Raw genomic sequence first — 21736 nt, 5'->3', positions numbered from 1 at the left:
CTAAAAACAATGTGGGTTGATCGCGTGTCATTCAAAAGGAATATTGACAGCCTGTCATTCATCCTCACAGTGACGTTTGTCTAAAATCAGACGTACCGACAACGCACCCGCTTATACACAACAATAACAAGCTACCGAGCTAGCTAGTTAGCCTCCAATTTAGTTACTCTAAACTCAAGAATAGGTTTCAAACCGAATGAGTGAGGAAGAATGACAAAGTAACATGCAAAAAAATTACCACTTCCACACTGGATGAGAGGTGAATTTTTTTCCACTAGAATTTCCAATAGAATTACTATTTGTTACTATTTTTGGGATGCTGATGGGATGCCGTTGGGATACTTGAAGGATGTTTTAAGGGTCGCTACGTGTTCTGTTCATACATGTCTTTGGCAGGCCTGCGCACCACTCTGGTCTCAAGAGTGCGGCACGTCCATGTTCAGCACTGGCATCTGTGCGTCTGTCGGTGATGACCTCCAGCCAAGAGAGATCATAGCTCCTACAGCGCAACGTAATCGCACACACTCACACACTCACACACACACACACACACATACAGAGAACTACGTGGCCTCAACCACAGCAAATATGGCCCCGCAGGTTGCACAACATACATGGACATTGTGATCGTGCTGGATGGATCCAACAGCATCTACCCCTGGTTCGAGGTCCAGAACTTCCTCAGCAACATCCTAAGCAAGTTCCACATCAGTCCAGACCAGATGCAGGTAAGAGCCAAGACAAAAAGACAAAGTCCTCTACAGTATGTGACAGAGGCACTGTTTAGGAAAGTCTGCCACCAAAACCCAAAACCACCAGTCACAGATCTTCAATGTGATATGCTGGTCCTCTTCTACATTCTCCTCATCAGGATGTACTGCAAAAAAACACTAGTCAAAGATCCTCTATATGACAGGAATGCTTTCGTGTTCTTTTAAGAACCTACTGCAAAAATGCTACTCAAAGATCCTCTATATGACAGGAATGCTTTCGTGTTCTTTTAAGAACCTACTGCAAAAATGCTACTCAAAGATCCTCTATATGACAGGAATGCTTTGTGTGTTCTTTTAAGAACCTACTGCAAAAATGCTACTCAAAGATCCTCTCCAAGGCAGAGGCACTCTGATGTATTTTTAGGGCCTACTGCAACAACGTGAATCAAAGATCCTCTATATGGCAGGAGCGCCCAATGAACGTACTGCAAAAATGCTTACCAAAGATTGTCTATATGACAACAGCACACTGCTGTTTTAAAGACCCTACTACATGCATTGATGTATGCATGTGGACATCATGCATGTGGACATCATGCATGTGGACATTGGACACCATGCATGTGGACATTGGACACCATGCATGTGGACACCATGCATGTGGACATTGGACACCATGCATGTGGACATCATGCATGTGGACATTGGACACCATGCATGTGGACATCATGCATGTGGACATCATGCATGTGGACATCATGCATGTGGACATTGGACACCATGCATGTGGACATCATGCATGTGGACATTGGACACCATGCATGTGGACACCATGCATGTGGACATTGGACACCATGCATGTGGACATTGGACACCATGCATGTGGACACCATGCATGTGGACATCATGCATGTGGACATTGGACACCATGCATGTGGACATCATGCATGTGGACATTGGACACCATGCATGTGGACATTGGACACCATGCATGTGGACATCATGCATGTGGACATTGGACACCATGCATGTGGACATTGGACACCATGCATGTGGACATTGGACACCATGCATGTGGACATCATGCATGTGGACATCGGACACCATGCATGTGGACATCATGCATGTGGACATCGGACACCATGCATGTGGACATTGGACACCATGCATGTGGACATTGGACACCATGCATGTGGACATTGGACACCATGCATGTGGACATTGGACACCATGCATGTGGACATCATGCATGTGGACATTGGACACCATGCATGTGGACATCATGCATGTGGACATTGGACACCATGCATGTGGACATTGGACACCATGCATGTGGACATTGGACACCATGCATGTGGACACCATGCATGTGGACATTGGACACCATGCATGTGGACATCATGCATGTGGACATTGGACACCATGCATGTGGACATTGGACACCATGCATGTGGACATTGGACACCATGCATGTGGACATCATGCATGTGGACATTGGACACCATGCATGTGGACATCATGCATGTGGACATTGGACACCATGCATGTGGACATTGGACACCATGCATGTGGACATTGGACATCATGCATGTGGACATTGGACACCATGCATGTGGACACCATGCATGTGGACATTGGACACCATGCATGTGGACACCATGCATGTGGACATTGGACACCATGCATGTGGACACCATGCATGTGGACATTGGACACCATGCATGTGGACATCATGCATGTGGACATTGGACACCATGCATGTGGACACCATGCATGTGGACATTGGACACCATGCATGTGGACATTGGACACCATGCATGTGGACATTGGACACCATGCATGTGGACATCATGCATGTGGACATTGGACACCATGCATGTGGACATTGGACACCATGCATGTGGGCATTGGACACCATGCATGTGGACATCATGCATGTGGACATTGGACATCATGCATGTGGACATCATGCATGTGGACACTGGACATCATGCATGTGGAGTTTTCCAGGCATATTCGCTGCCTTGAAGACCAAAATGTCCAACCTGAGGCTCCTTGTAGGTTCCAGCGTCTAAGACAAATTGGCCGAGCCAAAGCATGCGCACGTACAAACAAGCGTAATTTGGCAAATTGGACATCGTGGATGGCTGCCGTGACGTAAAAAGGGGCACGAGGAGGCCAACTTGAGGTGGGGAAGGAATGAAGGGGGGGGGGTGGAAGAGAAACAGGCAACGTGGGGTGAAGAGGAAATACCTCTGGTTTCCAAATGGAGTCCAAAATTCCACCAAGTGACTGTTTGCCTTTAAGGGAGGCTGTTGTGGTTTCCTTTATTACTGGCGTATATTAGCACGTATATATATACTATATATATATATTCTATGCATTCATCAACTCCACATTTATGACGGCCAAGCCAAGATAAGGAAAGCCACTCTGTGTGTGTTCACCGAGGTGGGGATCCTGCAGTACGGCGAGGTGGCGGTCCACGAGTGGTCCCTGAAAGACTACCAGACCACACAGGAGGTGGTGGAGGCCGCCAAGAACATCAGCCGCCAGGAGGGGCGAGAGACGCGCACGGCGTACGCCATCAACATGGCCTGGTAAGGCGTCGTCAAACGACCTGCGACTCTTGGCTTGGACTGACCTGTCCCGGCGTTTCCTCTTTCCAACATGGCGGCGTCTTTCAGGCCTGCCGGGACGCCACGGCGCTCACACAACGTGCGCTTTGATCTGCAATACATATTTTGTATGAAACTCAGATGAATGTGGTCAAAAACAGACTTTATTGTTATTAAGCAGGGGACCATATTTGGTTCCCTGAACGCCTCGTTATTACAAACATTACATTATAAACATGCAAACTCCTACGGAGATTTGAACCCTCCATCTCTTGACTATTGTTACGTAACTACGGGAAAGTGAACCAGGTCATCGTGCCCACGACCCGTTCATAAAATTCCCATTTTGGTTGCACCCTCACTCACGGTGCAACCAAAATGAACACGTGGGACAAACGATGCAACTGCACCACACAGACTATCAAAATAAAAGCCTACACACTAAAGTACATACAAAACAGTACTATTCTACACTAGCGTGTGACCCGCAAGGTATGCTGGGCAATGTCAGGTCGGGGAAAGGGTCCGTGTGAGCTTTCTGGGAATAAATGTCCTAACTACGGAAAGGCACAAATTGTCGGCTTTTCCCACAAGTAAATCTGCTTTGATAAAATTAAATGCAACAAAAATACGACAAAAATAGTGAATTTTAAGCAAATATATACGCCCGAAGACAGCTGGGATAGGCTCCAGCACCCCCGCTACCCTTGTGAGGAAAAGCGGTAGAAAATGAATGAATGAATAAAATTAAATGCAACAAAAATACAACAAAAAGTGAATTTTTAGCAAATATATACGCCCAAAGACAGCTGGGATAGGCTCAAGCACCCCCGCTACCCTCGTGAGGAAATGCGGTAGAAAATGAATGAATGAATAAAATTAAATGCAACAAAAATACAACAAAAAGTGCATTTTTAGCAAATATATACGCCCAAAGACAGCTGGGATAGGCTCCAGCACCCCCGCTACCCTCGTGAGGAAAAGCGGTAGAAAATGAATGAATGAATAAAATTAAATGCAACAAAAATACGACAAAAAGTGATTTTTTAGCAAATATATACGCCCAAAGACAGCTGGGATAGGCTCCAGCACCCCCGCCACCCTCGTGAGGAAAAGCGGTAGAAAATGAATGAATGAATAAAATTAAATGCAACAAAAATACAACAAAAAGTGAATTTTTAGCAAATATACACGCCCAAAGACAGCTGGGATAGGCTCCAGCACCCGTGCTACCCTCGTGAGGAAAAGCGGTAGAAAATGAATGAATGAATAAAATTAAATGCAACAAAAATACAACAAAAAGTGAATTTTTTAGCAAATATATACGCCCAAAGACAGCTGGGATAGGCTCCAGCACCCCCGCTACCCTCGTGAGGAAAAGCGGTAGAAAATGAATGAATGAATAAAATTAAATGCAACAAAAATACAACAAAAAGTGAATTTTTAGCAAATATATACGCCCGAAGACAGCTGGGATAGGCTCCAGCACCCCTGCTACCCTTGTGAGGAAAAGCGGTAGAAAATGAATGAATGAATAAAATTAAATGCAACAAAAATACAACAAAAATAGTGAATTTTTAGCAAATATATACGCCCAAAGACAGCTGGGATAGGCTCCAGCACCCCCGCGACCCTCGTGAGGAAAAGCGGTAGAAAATGAATGAATGAATAAAATTAAATGCAACAAAAATACAACAAAAAGTGAATTTTTAGCAAATATATATGCCCAAAGACAGCTGGGATAGGCTCCAGCACCCCCGAGACCCTCGTGAGGAAAAGCGGTAGAAAATGAATGAATGAATAAAATTAAATGCAACAAAAATACAACAAAAAGTGAATTTTTAGCAAATATATACGCCCAAAGACAGCTGGGATAGGCTCCAGCACCCCTGCTACCCTTGTGAGGAAGTGGTCGAAAATTAATGAATGAATATATCATGATGATATTTTTTAGGCTGCACGGTGTTTAAGTGGTTCACATGTTGGCCACGCAGTCAGCAGATCTGGGTTTGAATCTGTGTGGAGTTTGCATGTTCTCCCCGTGCATGCGTGGCTTTTCTCCATGAATTCCGGTTCCCCATCCATTCCAAAAACATGCTAGGTTAATTAGCGACTCCAAATTGTCCATAGGTATGAATGTGGGATCATCTGGGGTAGGCTCCAGCGATCGTAATGAGGATAAGTGGTATAGAAAATAATATCTTTTCAAGGTTTAAATCCTCCAGGAGATCCTAAAAATAAGACATAGGGTACGGCGGCCATGAAATAAGATATATGCTGACGATGTATTTGCAGCATGCGCCTTTAATTTGCTCCAGATTTATCATCACGCTCATGAAGTACAGAAATATGTCCAAGGGGGCGGGGCTTGATGATCCAACTAAAGCCAAGTCTAAAGAAACATCTCCATATAGGCTGAAACCGCAGTCTTCTTTTTTTTTTTTTTTTTCTCTTTTCAAAAATAAAATTCCTCCTTTATTAAAGTCATACCCCACTTCTAGGAGACCCCACTCTGGGACTGGTGTGGGGCCCCCCACTCTCACACACACATATAATTGGGGACTTCCTGTTTTGGGTTCACTTTAAAAGGTAAAAGTTGAAGAGGTTTAAAAGGTAGTCAGTGGGAGGAAGTCATTTAAGTCATGCAAAGTATACGCCAGGGGTGGGCAAACTTTTTGACTCATGGGCCGCATTGAGTTAACAAAATTGTGCGGGGGGCCAGAACATATATTTAACACACATGATTTTACGCTTATAATTTTAATTATTTTAATGATTTTTAATATTTTAAAAATATTTCTAAAAATATTTCTAAAATAGTTTTTAATAATTTTTAATATTTTTAATATTTTTAATAATTTGTAATAATTTGTAATAATTTGTAATAATTTTTTAATAATTTTTAAATAATTTTTAAATAATTTTTAATAATTTTTAATAATTTTTAATAATTTTTTAATAATTTTTTAATAATTTTTAATAATTTTTAATAATTTTTAATAATTTTTAATAATTTTTAATAATTTTTAATAAGTTTTAATAATTTTTAATAATTTTTAATAATTTTTAATAATTTTTAATTTTAATAATTTTACGCCTTGAATTATTTGTCTAATTTTAATTGTCATACTATCAGCTATATGTTCTTGTTTCCTTTTTTTCAGGAGCACTTTAAACATCAGACCACATCAAACTACGATTTTTTTTTTTTTTTTACTGAATAACTTGACTTGACAGTCATGTTGCCAGCTGGTATGTTAAAAGTTGAAATACTTAAAAGCAACTGGCGGGCCGGATTCAAACGTTTGGTGGGCCGCATGTGGCCCCCGGGCCGTAGTTTGCCCACCTCTGGTATACGCAATTATAGGTATATAGGTCCGCCCCTTTCTGAAAAAAAAAAAAAAAAAAAGGCTTCACTACACATCTTAAAATCTACCATTGTTGTGTGCTACAAAGCTTCCTACTCACTTCTTGTGTAGGAATCGAACACAAACGTGGTTGGCACGGGGCGAGCACGGAGTCGTCTCTGGCTGCTGGCTCAGCACGGCTGCGGGTGTGGCAGCGCCTGGTCAGCGAAGCCGCCCCCCCTCCCCCCCCTCCGCCCCCCAGCTGTAAAAACACACACATATGCAGCACTTCCACGTGTATTTCTACACTCCTCGTTTCCATCGACGGCGTTCATTCACCTCACATCCCGTACGGCCACACACTGTTGAACTTTAACCTTTGCCCCCATCCTTGTCCGGATGATGACCTCCACCAAGCCGAGCCCCCAAAAGAGGATTCAAACCCCCCAGGATTCCATTGTGATACCTGGAGAAGATAGATATGTGAAAAAGTTAAGACGTCCCCTGATGTTGATTATACATGACAGCGGTGGCGCCCCCTATGGGATGCAATTGGTATTTGTGACATGTATTTTCTCATAGACAATTTGTTCTGTCTGTCAAACATTTGCAGCATTTCAACTATATTTCTTTTGTAAAGACTTTCTGTAAACGCAAGTCGTTTTGCGCTATTCCTGTTTGCGTTTACGGTGCCGAAGAAATGTCACAGAGACAAATAGCCGACCACTAAGAGGTCTCACTCTGTTGGCCGTTGTTTTATGATGGATTTCGGTGCATTTTAGGTGATTTAGTGAACTTTCTTGTCTGTTTGGAGGCGAGAGAAAAGAAAAATAGACGCATGGCACTAAAAGGGGGGCTAAATGATCAAGTCCAAGATAAATATACTTTTTATTAGCATGTAATTTAATTTAGCATATAATTTGTAATGTAATAATAATAATAATACATGTCATAAATTCATGCTTTTACCCAATGAGGGTCAATAAAAAATGAGCTGCCCTCCAAAAATGGCCCCCAGGCCGCAATTCAGGCAAATATCCGAGGGATGTGAGGGACACACTTCCTGTCATCCCATTCCCGATTGGATTTGTGCAGTAATCCATGTGACAAGTGATTCGGATATCAGACGCGAGCTAGCTTTAAAACCCTCCACAATAAAAGTCTCTTTTGATGCTCCCTTTCCACACACAAATAAAAAATAATAACACAAACGAGGAAAGTGAAGCATTCAACATGAGACAGATGAGTCATTCCGCTTAGCTCCACCCGGCTGAGATGCGCCATGTGTCCTTACCACACAAGTGCAACTCCATAAAAGCCTCTTGTATATAACTTGGCCGCCTCCAAATTAGCTCAACTGTAGCCTCCTTTTCCCGCAGCCTGCTTTTTTTTTTTTTTATTTTGTCTTTTGTTTCACGTCATATTTTCCTTTCTCGTCCGCCCCCCCCTCCCCCGTGTTTTATTTTACTTTCATTCAAAGCACGGCACTCGCTTATTGAACTTTTCACTCATAAAACGTGGCCACACTTTTCTCGACATGCTTTTATTGGGGCCAACTTTTATTACAGTGTCACGAAAATATGCCTTATTACTGCACTCATAACACGTCTTGTGCCCGTTATTGCATTTGATGATACAAATATTAGCATACATTAAGTAGTATACAAATAAGTTACATAATACATAATAAGTTCCTTGTTGTTGTTGTAGTATCTAACTAGTATCTCACTGTGACGTTTGTCTGGAATCAGACGTACCCACAACGCACCCGTTTGTACAACAATAACAAAACTACCAAGCTAACTACTTAGCCTCCAGTTTAGTTACTCTAAACATAAGAATAGGTTTGAAACCGAATGAGTGAGGAAGAAGGAAAAAAGAACACGCTAAAAATGTACCACTTCCACATGGAATGTGAGGAGAACTTTTTTTTTCCACTGGAATTTCCAAAAGAATTACTATTTGCTAGCATTATTTCAGAATGAAGGAGTTTTAAAAGAGTTAGTAGTTGTTTCACGTGGGGGGAAAAAAATGACTCCTAGTTTTTTTGGGATGCTGACACTCGATGTCGTGCGGATACTTGAAGGATGTTTTAAGGGTGTCACGAAAATATGCTTTATTACTGCACTCATAAAACGTCTTGTGCCCGTTATTACATTTGATGATACAAATATTAGTATACATTAATGTCACACCGACATCAATATTGGGAATATTCCAGGCCTGATTCAAACAACCCTGGGTGTCTCGGCATGTGAGTCTGACCGTGATCGTCTCTGGAGATCAACTCCTCTCTATCGTAACATTTTAGCAAGAATAGTCCGATGTTTTTCTGTTATTGCAATTGATGATACAAATATTAGTACACAATAATATCGGACACATTAATATTCGGAATATTCCAGGCCTGATTCAAACAACCCTGGGTGTCTCGGCATGTGAGTCTGACTGTGATCGTCTCTGGAGATCAACTCCTCTCTATAGTAATATTTTAGCAAGAATAGTCCGACGTTTTTCCGTTATTGCAATTGATGATACAAATATTAGTACACAATAATATCGGACACATTAATATTCGGAATATTCCAGGCCTGATTCTTAACAACCCTGCGTGTTTCGGCATGCGAGTCTGACCGTGATCGTCTCGGAAGATCAACTCCTCTCTATAGTAATATTTTAGCAAGAATAGTCCGATGTTTTTCCGTTATTGCAATTGATGATACAAATATTAGTACACAATAATATCGGACACATTAATATTCGGAATATTCCAGGCCTGATTCAAACAACCCTGCGTGTCTCGGCATGCGAGTCTGACCGTGATCGTCTCTGGAGATCAACCCCTCTCTATAGTAATATTTTAGCAAGAATAGTCCGACGTTTTTCCGTTATTGCAATTGATGATACAAATATTAGTACACAATAATATCGGACACATTAATATTCGGAATATTCCAGGCCTGATTCAAACAACCCTGGGTGTCTCGGCATGCGAGTCTGACCGTGATCGTCTCTGGAGATCAACTCCTCTCTATAGTAATATTTTAGCAAGAATAGTCCGATGTTTTTCCGTTATTGCAATTGATGATACAAATATTAGTACACAATAATATCGGACACATTAATATTCGGAATATTCCAGGCCTGATTCAAACAACCCTGGGTGTTTCGGCATGCGAGTCTGACTGTGATCGTCTCTGGAGATCAACTCCTCTCTATAGTAATATTTTAGCAAGAATAGTCCGATGTTTTTCCGTTATTGCAATTGATGATACAAATATTAGTACACAATAATATCGGACACATTAATATTCGGAATATTCCAGGCCTGATTCAAACAACCTTGGGTGTCTCGGCATGCGAGTCTGCCCGTGATCGTCTCTGGAGATCAACTCCTCTCTATAGTAATATTTTAGCAAGAATAGTCCGATGTTTTTCCGTTATTGCAATTGATGATACAAATATTAGTACACAATAATATCGGACACATTAATATTCGGAATATTCCAGGCCTGATTCTTAACAACCTTGGGTGTCTCGGCATGTGAGTCTGACTGTGATCGTCTCTGGAGATCAACCCCTCTCTATAGTAATATTTTAGCAAGAATAGTCTGATGTTTTTCCGTTATTGCAATTGATGATACAAATATTAGTACACAATAATATCGGACACATTAATATTCGGAATATTCCAGGCCTGATTCTTAACAACCTTGGGTGTCTCGGCATGTGAGTCTGACCGTGATCGTCTCTGGAGATCAACACCTCTCTATCGTAACATTTTAGCAAGAATAGTCAGACGTTTTCTCGTTATTGCAATTGATGATACAAATATTAGTACACATTAATGTCACACCGACATCAATATTTGGAATATTCCAGGCCTGATTCAAACAACCCTGGGTGTCTCGGCATGTGAGTCTGACTGTGATCGTCTCTGGAGATCAACTCCTCTCTATAGTAATATTTTAGCAAGAATAGTCCGATGTTTTTCCGTTATTGCAATTGATGATACAAATATTAGTACACAATAATATCGGACACATTAATATTCGGAATATTCCAGGCCTGATTCAAACAACCCTGAGTGTTTCGGCATGCGAGTCTGACTGTGATCGTCTCTGGAGATCAACACCTCTCTATCGTAACATTTTAGCAAGAATAGTCCGATGTTTTTCCGTTATTGCAATTGATGATACAAATATTAGTACACAATAATATCGGACACATTAATATTCGGAATATTCCAGGCCTGATTCTTAACAACCCTGGGTGTCTCGGCATGTGAGTCTGCCCGTGATCGTCTCTGGAGATCAACCCCTCTCTATAGTAATATTTTAGCAAGAATAGTCCGATGTTTTTCCGTTATTGCAATTGATGATACAAATATTAGTACACAATAATATCGGACACATTAATATTCGGAATATTCCAGGCCTGATTCTTAACAACCTTGGGTGTCTCGGCATGTGAGTCTGACCGTGATCGTCTCTGGAGATCAACACCTCTCTATCGTAACATTTTAGCAAGAATAGTCAGACGTTTTCTCGTTATTGCAATTGATGATACAAATATTAGTACACATTAATGTCACACCGACATCAATATTTGGAATATTCCAGGCCTGATTCAAACAACCCTGGGTGTCTCGGCATGTGAGTCTGACTGTGATCGTCTCTGGAGATCAACTCCTCTCTATAGTAATATTTTAGCAAGAATAGTCCGATGTTTTTCCGTTATTGCAATTGATGATACAAATATTAGTACACAATAATATCGGACACATTAATATTCGGAATATTCCAGGCCTGATTCAAACAACCCTGAGTGTTTCGGCATGCGAGTCTGACTGTGATCGTCTCTGGAGATCAACACCTCTCTATCGTAACATTTTAGCAAGAATAGTCCGATGTTTTTCCGTTATTGCAATTGATGATACAAATATTAGTACACAATAATATCGGACACATTAATATTCGGAATATTCCAGGCCTGATTCTTAACAACCCTGGGTGTCTCGGCATGTGAGTCTGCCCGTGATCGTCTCTGGAGATCAACCCCTCTCTATAGTAATATTTTAGCAAGAATAGTCCGATGTTTTTCCGTTATTGCAATTGATGATACAAATATTAGTACACAATAATATCGGACACATTAATATTTGGAATATTCCAGGCCTGATTCAAACAACCCTGCGTGTTTCGGCATGTGAGTCTGACCGTGGTCGTCTCGGGAGATCAATCCCTCTCTATCGTAACATTTTAGCAAGAATAGTCCGATGTTTTTCCGTTATTGCAATTGATGATACAAATATTAGTACACAATAATATCGGACACATTAATATTCGGAATATTCCAGGCCTGATTCAAACAACCCTGCGTGTCTCGGCATGCGAGTCTGCCCGTGGTTGTCTCTGGAGATCAACTCCTCTCTATTGTAACATTTTAGCAAGAATAGTCCGATGTTTTTCCGTTATTGCAATTGATGATACAAATATTAGTATACATTAATGTCACACCGACATCAATATTCAGAATATTCCAGGCCTGATTCAAACAACCCTGGGTGTCTCGGCATGTGAGTCTGACCGTGATCGTCTCTGGAGATCAACACCTCTCTATAGTAATATTTTAGCAAGAATAGTCCGATGTTTTTCCGTTATTGCAATTGATGATACAAATATTAGTACACATTAATGTCACACCGACATCAATATTCGGAATATTCCAGGCCTGATTCAAACAACCCTGGGTGTTTCGGCATGCGAGTCTGCCCGTGATCGTCTCTGGAGATCAACTCCTCTCTATAGTAATATTTTAGCAAGAATAGTCCGACGTTTTTCCGTTATTGCAATTGATGATACAAATATTAGTACACAATAATATCGGACACATTAATATTCGGAATATTCCAGGCCTGATTCAAACAACCCTGCGTGTTTCGGCATGCGAGTCTGACTGTGATCGTCTCTGGAGATCAACTCCTCTCTATAGTAATATTTTAGCAAGAATAGTCCGATGTTTTTCCGTTATTACAATTGATGATACAAATATTAGTACACAATAATATCGGACACATTAATATTCGGAATATTCCAGGCCTGATTCAAACAACCCTGGGTGTCTCGGCATGTGAGTCTGACCGTGGTCGTCTCTGGAGATCAACCCCTCTCTATCGTAACATTTTAGCAAGAATAGTCCGATGTTTTTCCGTTATTGCAATTGATGATACAAATATTAGTACACAATAATATCGGACACATTAATATTCGGAATATTCCAGGCCTGATTCTTAACAACCTTGGGTGTCTCGGCATGTGAGTCTGACTGTGATCGTCTCTGGAGATCAACCCCTCTCTATAGTAATATTTTAGCAAGAATAGTCCGATGTTTTTCCGTTATTGCATTTGATGATACAAATATTAGTACACAATAATATCGAACACATTAATATTCGGAATATTCCAGGCCTGATTCAAACAACCCTGAGTGTTTCGGCATGTGAGTCTGACTGTGATCGTCTCTGGAGATCAACACCTCTCTATCGTAACATTTTAGCAAGAATAGTCCGATGTTTTTCCGTTATTGCAATTGATGATACAAATATTAGTACACAATAATATCGGACACATTAATATTCGGAATATTCCAGGCCTGATTCAAACAACCCTGGGTGTCTCGGCATGTGAGTCTGCCCGTGATCGTCTCTGGAGATCAATCCCTCTCTATAGTAATATTTTAGCAATAATTTAGCAAGAATTTTCCTGAGAAGACATTGGTTCGTGTCTCTTTCATGAAATCGTACTACTCGTACGCTCAAAGTCCGCTAACTAATATCACGTATTTTTGAAAAATGTACCCAAACGAGGCAATTCGGAATCAGACATGCGACCCAGATGGCTGCCGAAAAATGCATACATGAAGCTGGAAGACACCCTGACAAACTCCAAAGGCTACTTCCTTAACCGAGTGGCGACAGGAAGTGACCCTAAATGACACAATTTCTTTTCCAACTTGCGAGAACCCGCTCATCGCTTTTAGTTTTAGTTCTCCTCCTCCCCCCCCTCTGCTGCTTTTTGTCTCTGCCGTTCCAGCCTCTTCATCTCGCTTATTCTTCTCCGTCCCTGCGTCTCCTCATCATGTCCGCACCCTGTATAATTTGCAGACTGCGCGGGGGGAGGAGAGAAACGGTTGTTTTTTAAACTTGGGAGTTTTGTGGGGGTGACCACAATGTTAAATTTAGCCCGGGGTTGGAGCGAGGCCTGAAAATGACGGAGTTCACTTGCAGTCGCTACGTTTCCCGCTCTGCTTGATGCGAGTGTGTGTGTGTGTGTGAGTGTGTGTGTGTGTGTGTGTGTGTGTGTGTGTGGTGGGCCCAACGCAGGTCTTACTGAGAGCAGGTTTCATGCAGACAAACAGGGTGGGGCTGCTGGTCAGTCGCTGCGTGCTGGTGGTGTAGGCTTCCGCTCCTTCGTGGCACCATTTGAAAGGAATGCACAGATGCGGCTGCTGTATGCCGTGACACACACACATAAATACACACACACACACACACATCATCATCATCATCTCATCGGGTAAAAGGGAGGAGGTCATCTTAGAAATGTCGCACAAACATAGAAAGACTACACACAAACACACACTTTCTTATATGGACAATTCCTCACAAAAGGCACAGACTAGCAAAAATGTCCCCACGAATACACATCACACACACACACACACACACACACACACACACATAGTGAAGTCAAGTCAAGTGAGGTCAAGTTTATGTAGCCCAGGGGTCAGCAACCCGCGGCTCCAGAGCCGCATGTGGCTCTCCAGCCTCTTTGTTGCGGCTCCCTTTGCAATGCTTGAATATTTTTTAGCACCCGTGTGGTGAAAATGCACGTCTTTGTTATGAGTTTACAAAAATCCAACTTTGTGTGAGACCATGAATGCATCCTGACTGAGTTCTGACTGGTGACTGAACGAGCAGACAGGATGCTATCCAGTTCTCTCTGACAGGTTAACATGAAGGGAAATGAGTAATACTTTGAGTTATTTGAGTTATTAATTATTATTAATGAGTTATTTGACAATTCTAAAAAATAAATTAGAGCTCATTTAAAAACAAAAGTTTATCTCCAGTACTAGCAAGAGTACTCCAACTCGTCTTTTTTTTTTCCCTCCAATGTTGTTTTAAACATACAACGTTTTGCGGCTCCAGGCTATTTTTCTTTAGTGGGCAAGTGGGTGAAATGGCTTTTTTCATAGTAAAGGTTGCCGACCCCTGATGTAGCCCCTAATCAAAAAAGAGCCTCAAAGGGCTTTGCAAGGCAACAATAGACAACAATAGACGACAATAGACAACAACAGACGACAACAGACGACAACAGACGACAACCCCTGATCTCAACCCCCAAAATCCCATTCCCACTTCCAGGATGACCAGGCTGCAATGGATGTGGAGTGGCCGACATGGACACAATATAAACATATACACATCTAACATATCACACACACACACACACACACACACACACTAACGGGGTCAAAGAAGCTCATTCCCAAACCTGCGTTGGTCCCCACGGATACACACCCCCACGACAAAGATGGGATGTGGAGATTTGTGTCACTTAAGAGTACAGACACACACTTTTGTGTGCATTCTAAAGATATAAAAACAGATAAAAAGAGACAACTCATTACTGCACGTAACAGGACCCACCTATGCCTCCTACAAAGACTGCTCTTAAAAAAACTAAAAAAAAAATCCAACAAGTTTTTATGGTTTTGTCCATGCTTTGAGCATGTAGTAATACTTCTAGTATTTTGGTCCTTTAAAGCATTATCGGTAATTCCTTCTTGGGTGTACTGATTTCACATCGCAACATAGAAAGGAACTTTTCCAAACACAGCAGCAGTAGCAAAAAAAATGTTCTCCAATTCCATGTGGAAGTGGTACAGTTTAGGTTCTATTTCTTCTTCTGTGTTTGCAGCACGGAGGCGTTCAGCGCTGAGCGAGGAGCGAGGGAGGGAGCCACCAAGGTGATGATCGTGGTGACGGACGGAGAGTCGCACGACGGCGAGGAGCTGCCCGACGCTCTGCTGGAGTGCGAGAGCAGAAACATCACCAGATACGCCATCGCGGTGAGTTCTCGTACTCGTTTATTTTATTTATTTATTGCGGTGGTCTACTCGCTACTGACGCAAAAACAGGTACTACGAGATAGTACTGGTTGTACCTGGTCAGCCGGGGTTCCAAACATGCCGGGTCAATACCTCACTACCGCTTCTCTCATTGGTCAAGACGCTGTAGCATTTAAGGATACACGATGTTTGCTCCTCCCGCCAGTTATTAGTGATAACCTCCACTCTTGCTCAATGGCAAAGATGCAGCAATAACATTTTTTAGACGGTGATAGCACAACTACTGGTTGCTAGGCAGAGTGGCAGCTGCTCCATAGGTTGAAAAACGTTAAAGGGCAACAACCAAAACCCCTACAGTCCTGGCACAAGGTTGGGTCAATGACCCAAATATGAATATGATGGCAATTTGCATATTGTCCAGAATGTTATGAAGAGCGATAAGATGAATGGTGATGAATATCAAAGTCCTTCGTTGTCATGAAAATGACAACAAAAACATTTTCCACTGCATTTCAGCCCTGCCACAAATGGAGCAGCTGACGTCAACATTAGTGATCGGGAATGGCAGGCGTGCACACGGCATCTCCGACATTCCTCACACACGACTACACACACCCTCGACTAATCACACCGCGCCACCACCGCCGACCCCAAAATGAGCCCCTTTGCTTCTACCGAAATAACCAGCGAGGACATCAGCTCCTCCGGTCCAGCTCCGCCCAGACAGAAGCGCTCAGACGCTGGCTCGTCGCCGAGCGCTACACAAACTCCTCCCTTGACCACAGGAAGTCAGCGCAAACTTCAGGCTGCGACCACGCCAACGACATGCAGGAGTCGTGTCCGTGTCCATGTGAAGAATTTACTGTCACATCAACCACAGAGCGGGGCATTTTGTCCTGGTAATGACATGCTTGGTACGCCATCTTTTTCAGGAAGGAGGGGAATCTTTGCTACGCTAAAACTGTACGCTCATGCGGGTTATAGGCAACATGCAGTAGTTACGTTGAAAATAAACTTGTAAATTTACAAGAATAAAGTCATACATTTACGAGAAAAAAGGTCATACATTTGGGAGAATAGAGTCGTAAATTTACGAGAAAAAAAGCCATAAATTAGCGAGAATACAGTCATGAATTTATGACAAAAAGGCTGAAATTTTCAAGAATAAAGTCGTACATTTACGAGAAAAAAGGTCATACATTAATGAGAATAGAGTCGTAAATTTACGAGAAAAAAAGCCATAAATTATCGAGAATAAAGTCATAAATTTATGACAAAAAGTCCGAAATTTTCAAGAATAAAGTCGTACATTTACGAGAAAAAAAGTCATACATTTATGAGAATAATCGTAAATTTACGAAAAAAAAAACCATAAATTAGCGAGAATAAAGTCATAAATTTATGACAAAAAGTCCTAAATTTTCAAGAATAAAGTCGTACACTCACGAGAAAAAAGGTCATACATTTATGAGAATAGAGTCGTAAATTTACGAGAAAAAAACCCCCATAAATTAGCAAGAATAAAGTCATAAATTTATGACAAAAAGTCCGAAATTTTCAAGAATAAAGTCGTACATTTACGAGAAAAAAGGTCATACATTTATGAGAATAGTCGTAAATTTACGAGAAAAAAAGCCATAAATTATCGAGAATAAAGTCATAAATTTATGACAAAAAGTCCGAAATTTTCAAGAATAAAAGTCATACATTTACAAGAAAAAAGCCATAAATTAGTGAGAATAAAGTCATAAATTTATGACAAAAAGTCCGAAATTTTCAAGAATAAAGTCATACATTTACGAGAAAAAAGGTCATACATTTATGAGAATAGAGTCGTAAATTTACGAGAAAAAAAGCCATAAATTAGAGAGAATACAGTCATAAATTTATGACAAAAAGTCAGAAATTTTCAAGAATAAAAGTCATACATTTATGAGAAAAAAGGTCATACATTTATGAGAATAGTCGTAAATTTATGAGAAAAAAAAACATAAATTAGCGAGAATACAGTCGTGAATTTATGACAAAAAATCCGAAATTTTCAAGAATAAAGTCGTACATTTACGAGAAAAACGGTCATACATTTATGAGAATAGTCGTAAATTTACGAGAAAAAAAACCCATAAATTAGCGAGAATAAAGTAATAAATTCATGACAAAAAGTCCAAAATTTTCAAAAATAAAGTCATACATTTACGAGAAAAAAAGTCCAAAATTTTTTAGAATTAAAAAAAAACACACAGAATGGAAAGCAAGGCAATCCAAAGTGCGGGCAGGGGGCCATTTACTGCCCGTGGTTGTTTTTTAGTGGCCAGCATCATACTCTTAAAAATGTACAATGTATCTAATATTGCTTTAAAAAAACAGCAGTAATTGTACCAGAATATGGTCAAAATATCAAGAGAAAAAAATATCAAAAATAGAAAATGTGCTGTAATTTTACGAGAATAAGATCTAAATCCATATATACATATATAGAATATGTCCATCATGTTTCATTATATGAAATGAGAATATACACAAAAGCAATACAAATGGCGCTTTGGCCCCACTTTGGATGCCCCCACCCCTCAACACTACATCTTGTACCATCCTGGACTTCAGGTTGAAGCACTAAGGTTCAAGTCCCAAGAACAGGATGTCTTGAAGATGTCTCCATGATACACGACACCTTTTATCCTCCCTTGGAAAACACCAGATTCCCTGGATTTGTTTGGCTTGTGGTTTCTCCTATGGAACTTTCATCTTCAAGCCAATGCATATATAGCATATATGTACTGTGTACTGCGGTATTACTGTGGTATACTGTAGTACACGTCATCCTTGGCCTTCTGCTTGTGGCTGCACGTTTAGGCGCCTCTTTTCTTTTTTTTGTGAATATGCTAAGAAGGTGTACATCCTTCAAGAAAAAACTGCATCTCAGCTTTGTGATGTACTTTGGTGAGAAATATAAAACCTATTAATACTAACTAATACTAACATTTTTACTATTTCTACTTTCTTCGATAATTTCCCTACCGACTTTCCCAAAATTCAGACTTTTTATTCTTCCCCCGTCTCCAGGTTCTGGGCCACTACATCCGCAGGCAGCAGGACCCCGAGACCTTCATCAGCGAGATCAAGTACATCGCCAGCGACCCTGATGACAAATACTTTTTTAACGTGACCGACGAGGCGGCGCTCAACGACATCGTGGACGCTCTGGGAGACCGCATCTTCTCTCTTGAAGGTAGCTAAGGATATGCTATGTTTTATAACAAAAAATCAGAAATTTTCAAGAATAAAGTCGTACATTTACGAGAAAAAAGGTCATACATTTATGAGAATAGTCGTAAATTTACGAGAAAAAAAGCCATAAATTAGCGAGAATACAGTCATGAATTTATGACAAAAACTCTGAAATTTTCAAGAATAAAGTCGTACATTTACGAGAAAAAAGGTCATACATTTATGAGAATAGTCGTAAATTTACGAGAAAACCCCCCCATAAATTAGCGAGAATAAAGTCATAAATTTATGACAAAAAATCCGAAATTTTCAAGAATAAAGTCGTACATTTACGAGAAAAAAGGTCATACATTTATGAGAATAGAGTCGTAAATTTACGAGAAAAAAAGCCATAAATTAGCGAGAATAAAGTCATAAATTTATGACAAAAAGTCCGAAATTTTCAAGAATAAAGTCGTACATTTACGAGAAAAAAGGTCATACATTTATGAGAACAGAGTCGTAAATTTACGAGAAAAAAAGCCATAAATTATCGAGAATAAAGTCATAAATTTATGACAAAAAGTCCGAAATTTTCAAGAATAAAGTCGTACATTTACGAGAAAAAAGGTCATACATTTATGAGAATAGTCGTAAATTTACGAGAAAAAAAAAACATAAATTAGCGAGAATACAGTCATGAATTTATGACAAAAACTCTGAAATTTTCAAGAATAAAGTCGCACATTTACGAGAAAAAAGGTCATACATTTATGAGAATAGTCGTAAATTTACGAGAAAACCCCCCCATAAATTAGCGAGAATAAAGTCATAAATTTATGACAAAAAATCAGAAATTTTCAAGAGTAAAGTCATACATTTACGAGAAAAAAGGTCATACATTTATGAGAATAGAGTCGTAAATTTACGAGAAAAAAAGCCATAAATTAGCGAGAATAAAGTCATAAATTTATGACAAAAAGTCTGAAATTTTCAAGAATAAAGTCGTACATTTACGAGAAAAAAGGTCATACATTTATGAAAATAGTCGTAAATTTACGAGAAAAAAAGCCATAAATTAGCGAGAATAAAGTCATAAATTTATGACAAAAAGTCCGAAATTTTCAAGAATAAAGTCGTACATTTACGAGAAAAAAGGTCATACATTTATTAGAATAGTCGTAAATTTACGAGAAAAAAAACCCATAACTTAGCGAGAATAAAGTCATAAATTTATGACAAAAAGTCAGAAATTTTCAAGAATAAAAGTCATACATTTACGAGAAAAAAGGTCATACATTTATGAGAATAGAGTCGTAAATTTACGAGAAAAAAACCCCATAAATTAGCGAGAATAAAGTCATAAATTTATGACAAAAAGTCCGAAATTTTCAAGAATAAAGTCGTACATTTACGAGAAAAAAGGTCATACATTTATGAGAATAGTCGTAAATTTACGAGAAAACCCCCCCATAAATTAGCGAGAATAAAGTCATAAATTTATGACAAAAAATCAGAAATTTTCAAGAATAAAGTCGTACATTTACGAGAAAAAAGGTCATACATTTATGAAAATAGTCGTAAATTTACGAGAAAAAAAGCCATAAATTAGCGAGAATAAAGTCATAAATTTATGACAAAAAGTCCGAAATTTTCAAGAATAAAGTCGTACATTTACGAGAAAAAAGGTCATACATTTATTAGAATAGTCGTAAATTTACGAGAAAAAAAACCCATAACTTAGCGAGAATAAAGTCATAAATTTATGACAAAAAGTCAGAAATTTTCAAGAATAAAAGTCATACATTTACGAGAAAAAAGGTCATACATTTATGAGAATAGAGTCGTAAATTTACGAGAAAAAAACCCCATAAATTAGCGAGAATAAAGTCATAAATTTATGACAAAAAGTCCGAAATTTTCAAGAATAAAGTCGTACATTTATGAGAAAAAAGGTCATACATTTATGAGAATAGTCGGAAATTTACGAGAAAACCCCCCCATAAATTAGCGAGAATAAAGTCATAAATTTATGACAAAAAATCAGAAATTTTCAAGAGTAAAGTCGTACATTTACGAGAAAAAAGGTCATACATTTATGAGAATAGAGTCGTAAATTTACGAGAAAAAAAAGCCATAAATTAGCGAGAATAAAGTCATAAATTTATGACAAAAAGTCCGAAATTTTCAAGAATAAAGTCGTACATTTACGAGAAAAAAGGTCATACATTTATGAGAATAGTCGTAAATTTACGAGAAAAAAAACCCATAAATTAGCGAGAATAAAGTCATAAATTTATGACAAAAAGTCTGAAATTTTCAAGAATAAAGTCGTACATTTACGAGAAAAAAGGTCATACATTTATGAGAATAGAATCGTAAATTTACGAGAAAAAAACCCATAAATTAGCGAGAATAAAGTCATAAATTTATGACAAAAAGTCCGAAATTTTCAAGAATAAAAGTCATACATTTACGAGAATTTGTGAGAATCTCATTCTCGATATGCTATGTTTACGTCTACGCTCCCGACCGCATCTGAAGACCAGGCTCACTTCCATCCTTAGAATCCAAGTGGACTTAAGATGGTGATCAGGGGTGTACCTCTAATTCATATTTTGTGTCCTTAAGTACATCAAATATATTTGCAGACGTGAGCATGAGCGCTATTGTTTACATTTAACGTGAAGATGTTTGGACCATGGAGAAATGTTGG

The 21736-nt window shown here is 39.6% G+C and overlaps 2 protein-coding genes across 4 annotated transcripts in view; one reads left to right on the top strand and one right to left on the bottom strand.

The window, feature by feature from the left end:
• ciarta (circadian associated repressor of transcription a) overlaps positions 1 to 21736 on the bottom strand; it is a 104936-nt gene that overhangs the window by 82420 nt on the left and 780 nt on the right. For 2 of the 3 annotated variants that reach the window (XM_058083473.1, XM_058083475.1), the window contains exons 2-5: positions 14070 to 14187; positions 7018 to 7144; positions 6800 to 6940; positions 3161 to 3443 (exon numbers count right to left, since the gene is read on the bottom strand). The gene's annotated coding sequence lies outside the window, so the exon portion shown is untranslated. Of the gene's footprint in view, positions 1 to 3160; positions 3904 to 6799; positions 6941 to 7017; positions 7145 to 14069; positions 14188 to 21736 lie in introns of those variants that run through there. The other variant, XM_058083474.1, reaches the window with a different exon arrangement.
• LOC131136778 (integrin alpha-10-like) lies at positions 723 to 19050 on the top strand. The gene is made up of 4 exons (XM_058084011.1): positions 723 to 728; positions 3165 to 3313; positions 15663 to 15813; positions 18877 to 19050. The coding sequence occupies exons 1-4, from the start codon at positions 723 to 725 to the stop codon at positions 19048 to 19050; spliced, it is 480 nt and encodes a 159-aa protein (XP_057939994.1).

This window comes from Doryrhamphus excisus, chromosome 10, assembly GCF_030265055.1.
Source record: "Doryrhamphus excisus isolate RoL2022-K1 chromosome 10, RoL_Dexc_1.0, whole genome shotgun sequence".
Lineage (NCBI taxonomy): Eukaryota > Metazoa > Chordata > Actinopteri > Syngnathiformes > Syngnathidae > Doryrhamphus > Doryrhamphus excisus.
This window is presented reverse-complemented; position numbering and strand designations above follow the sequence as displayed.

Coding starts and splice junctions, on each gene's coding strand:
- LOC131136778 (XM_058084011.1), top strand. Junction 3,314..15,662: donor TACGCCATCAACATGGCCTG/GTAAGGCGTCGT, acceptor CTGTGTTTGCAG/CACGGAGGCGTTCAGCGCTG. Junction 15,814..18,876: donor TCACCAGATACGCCATCGCG/GTGAGTTCTCGT, acceptor CCCCGTCTCCAG/GTTCTGGGCCACTACATCCG.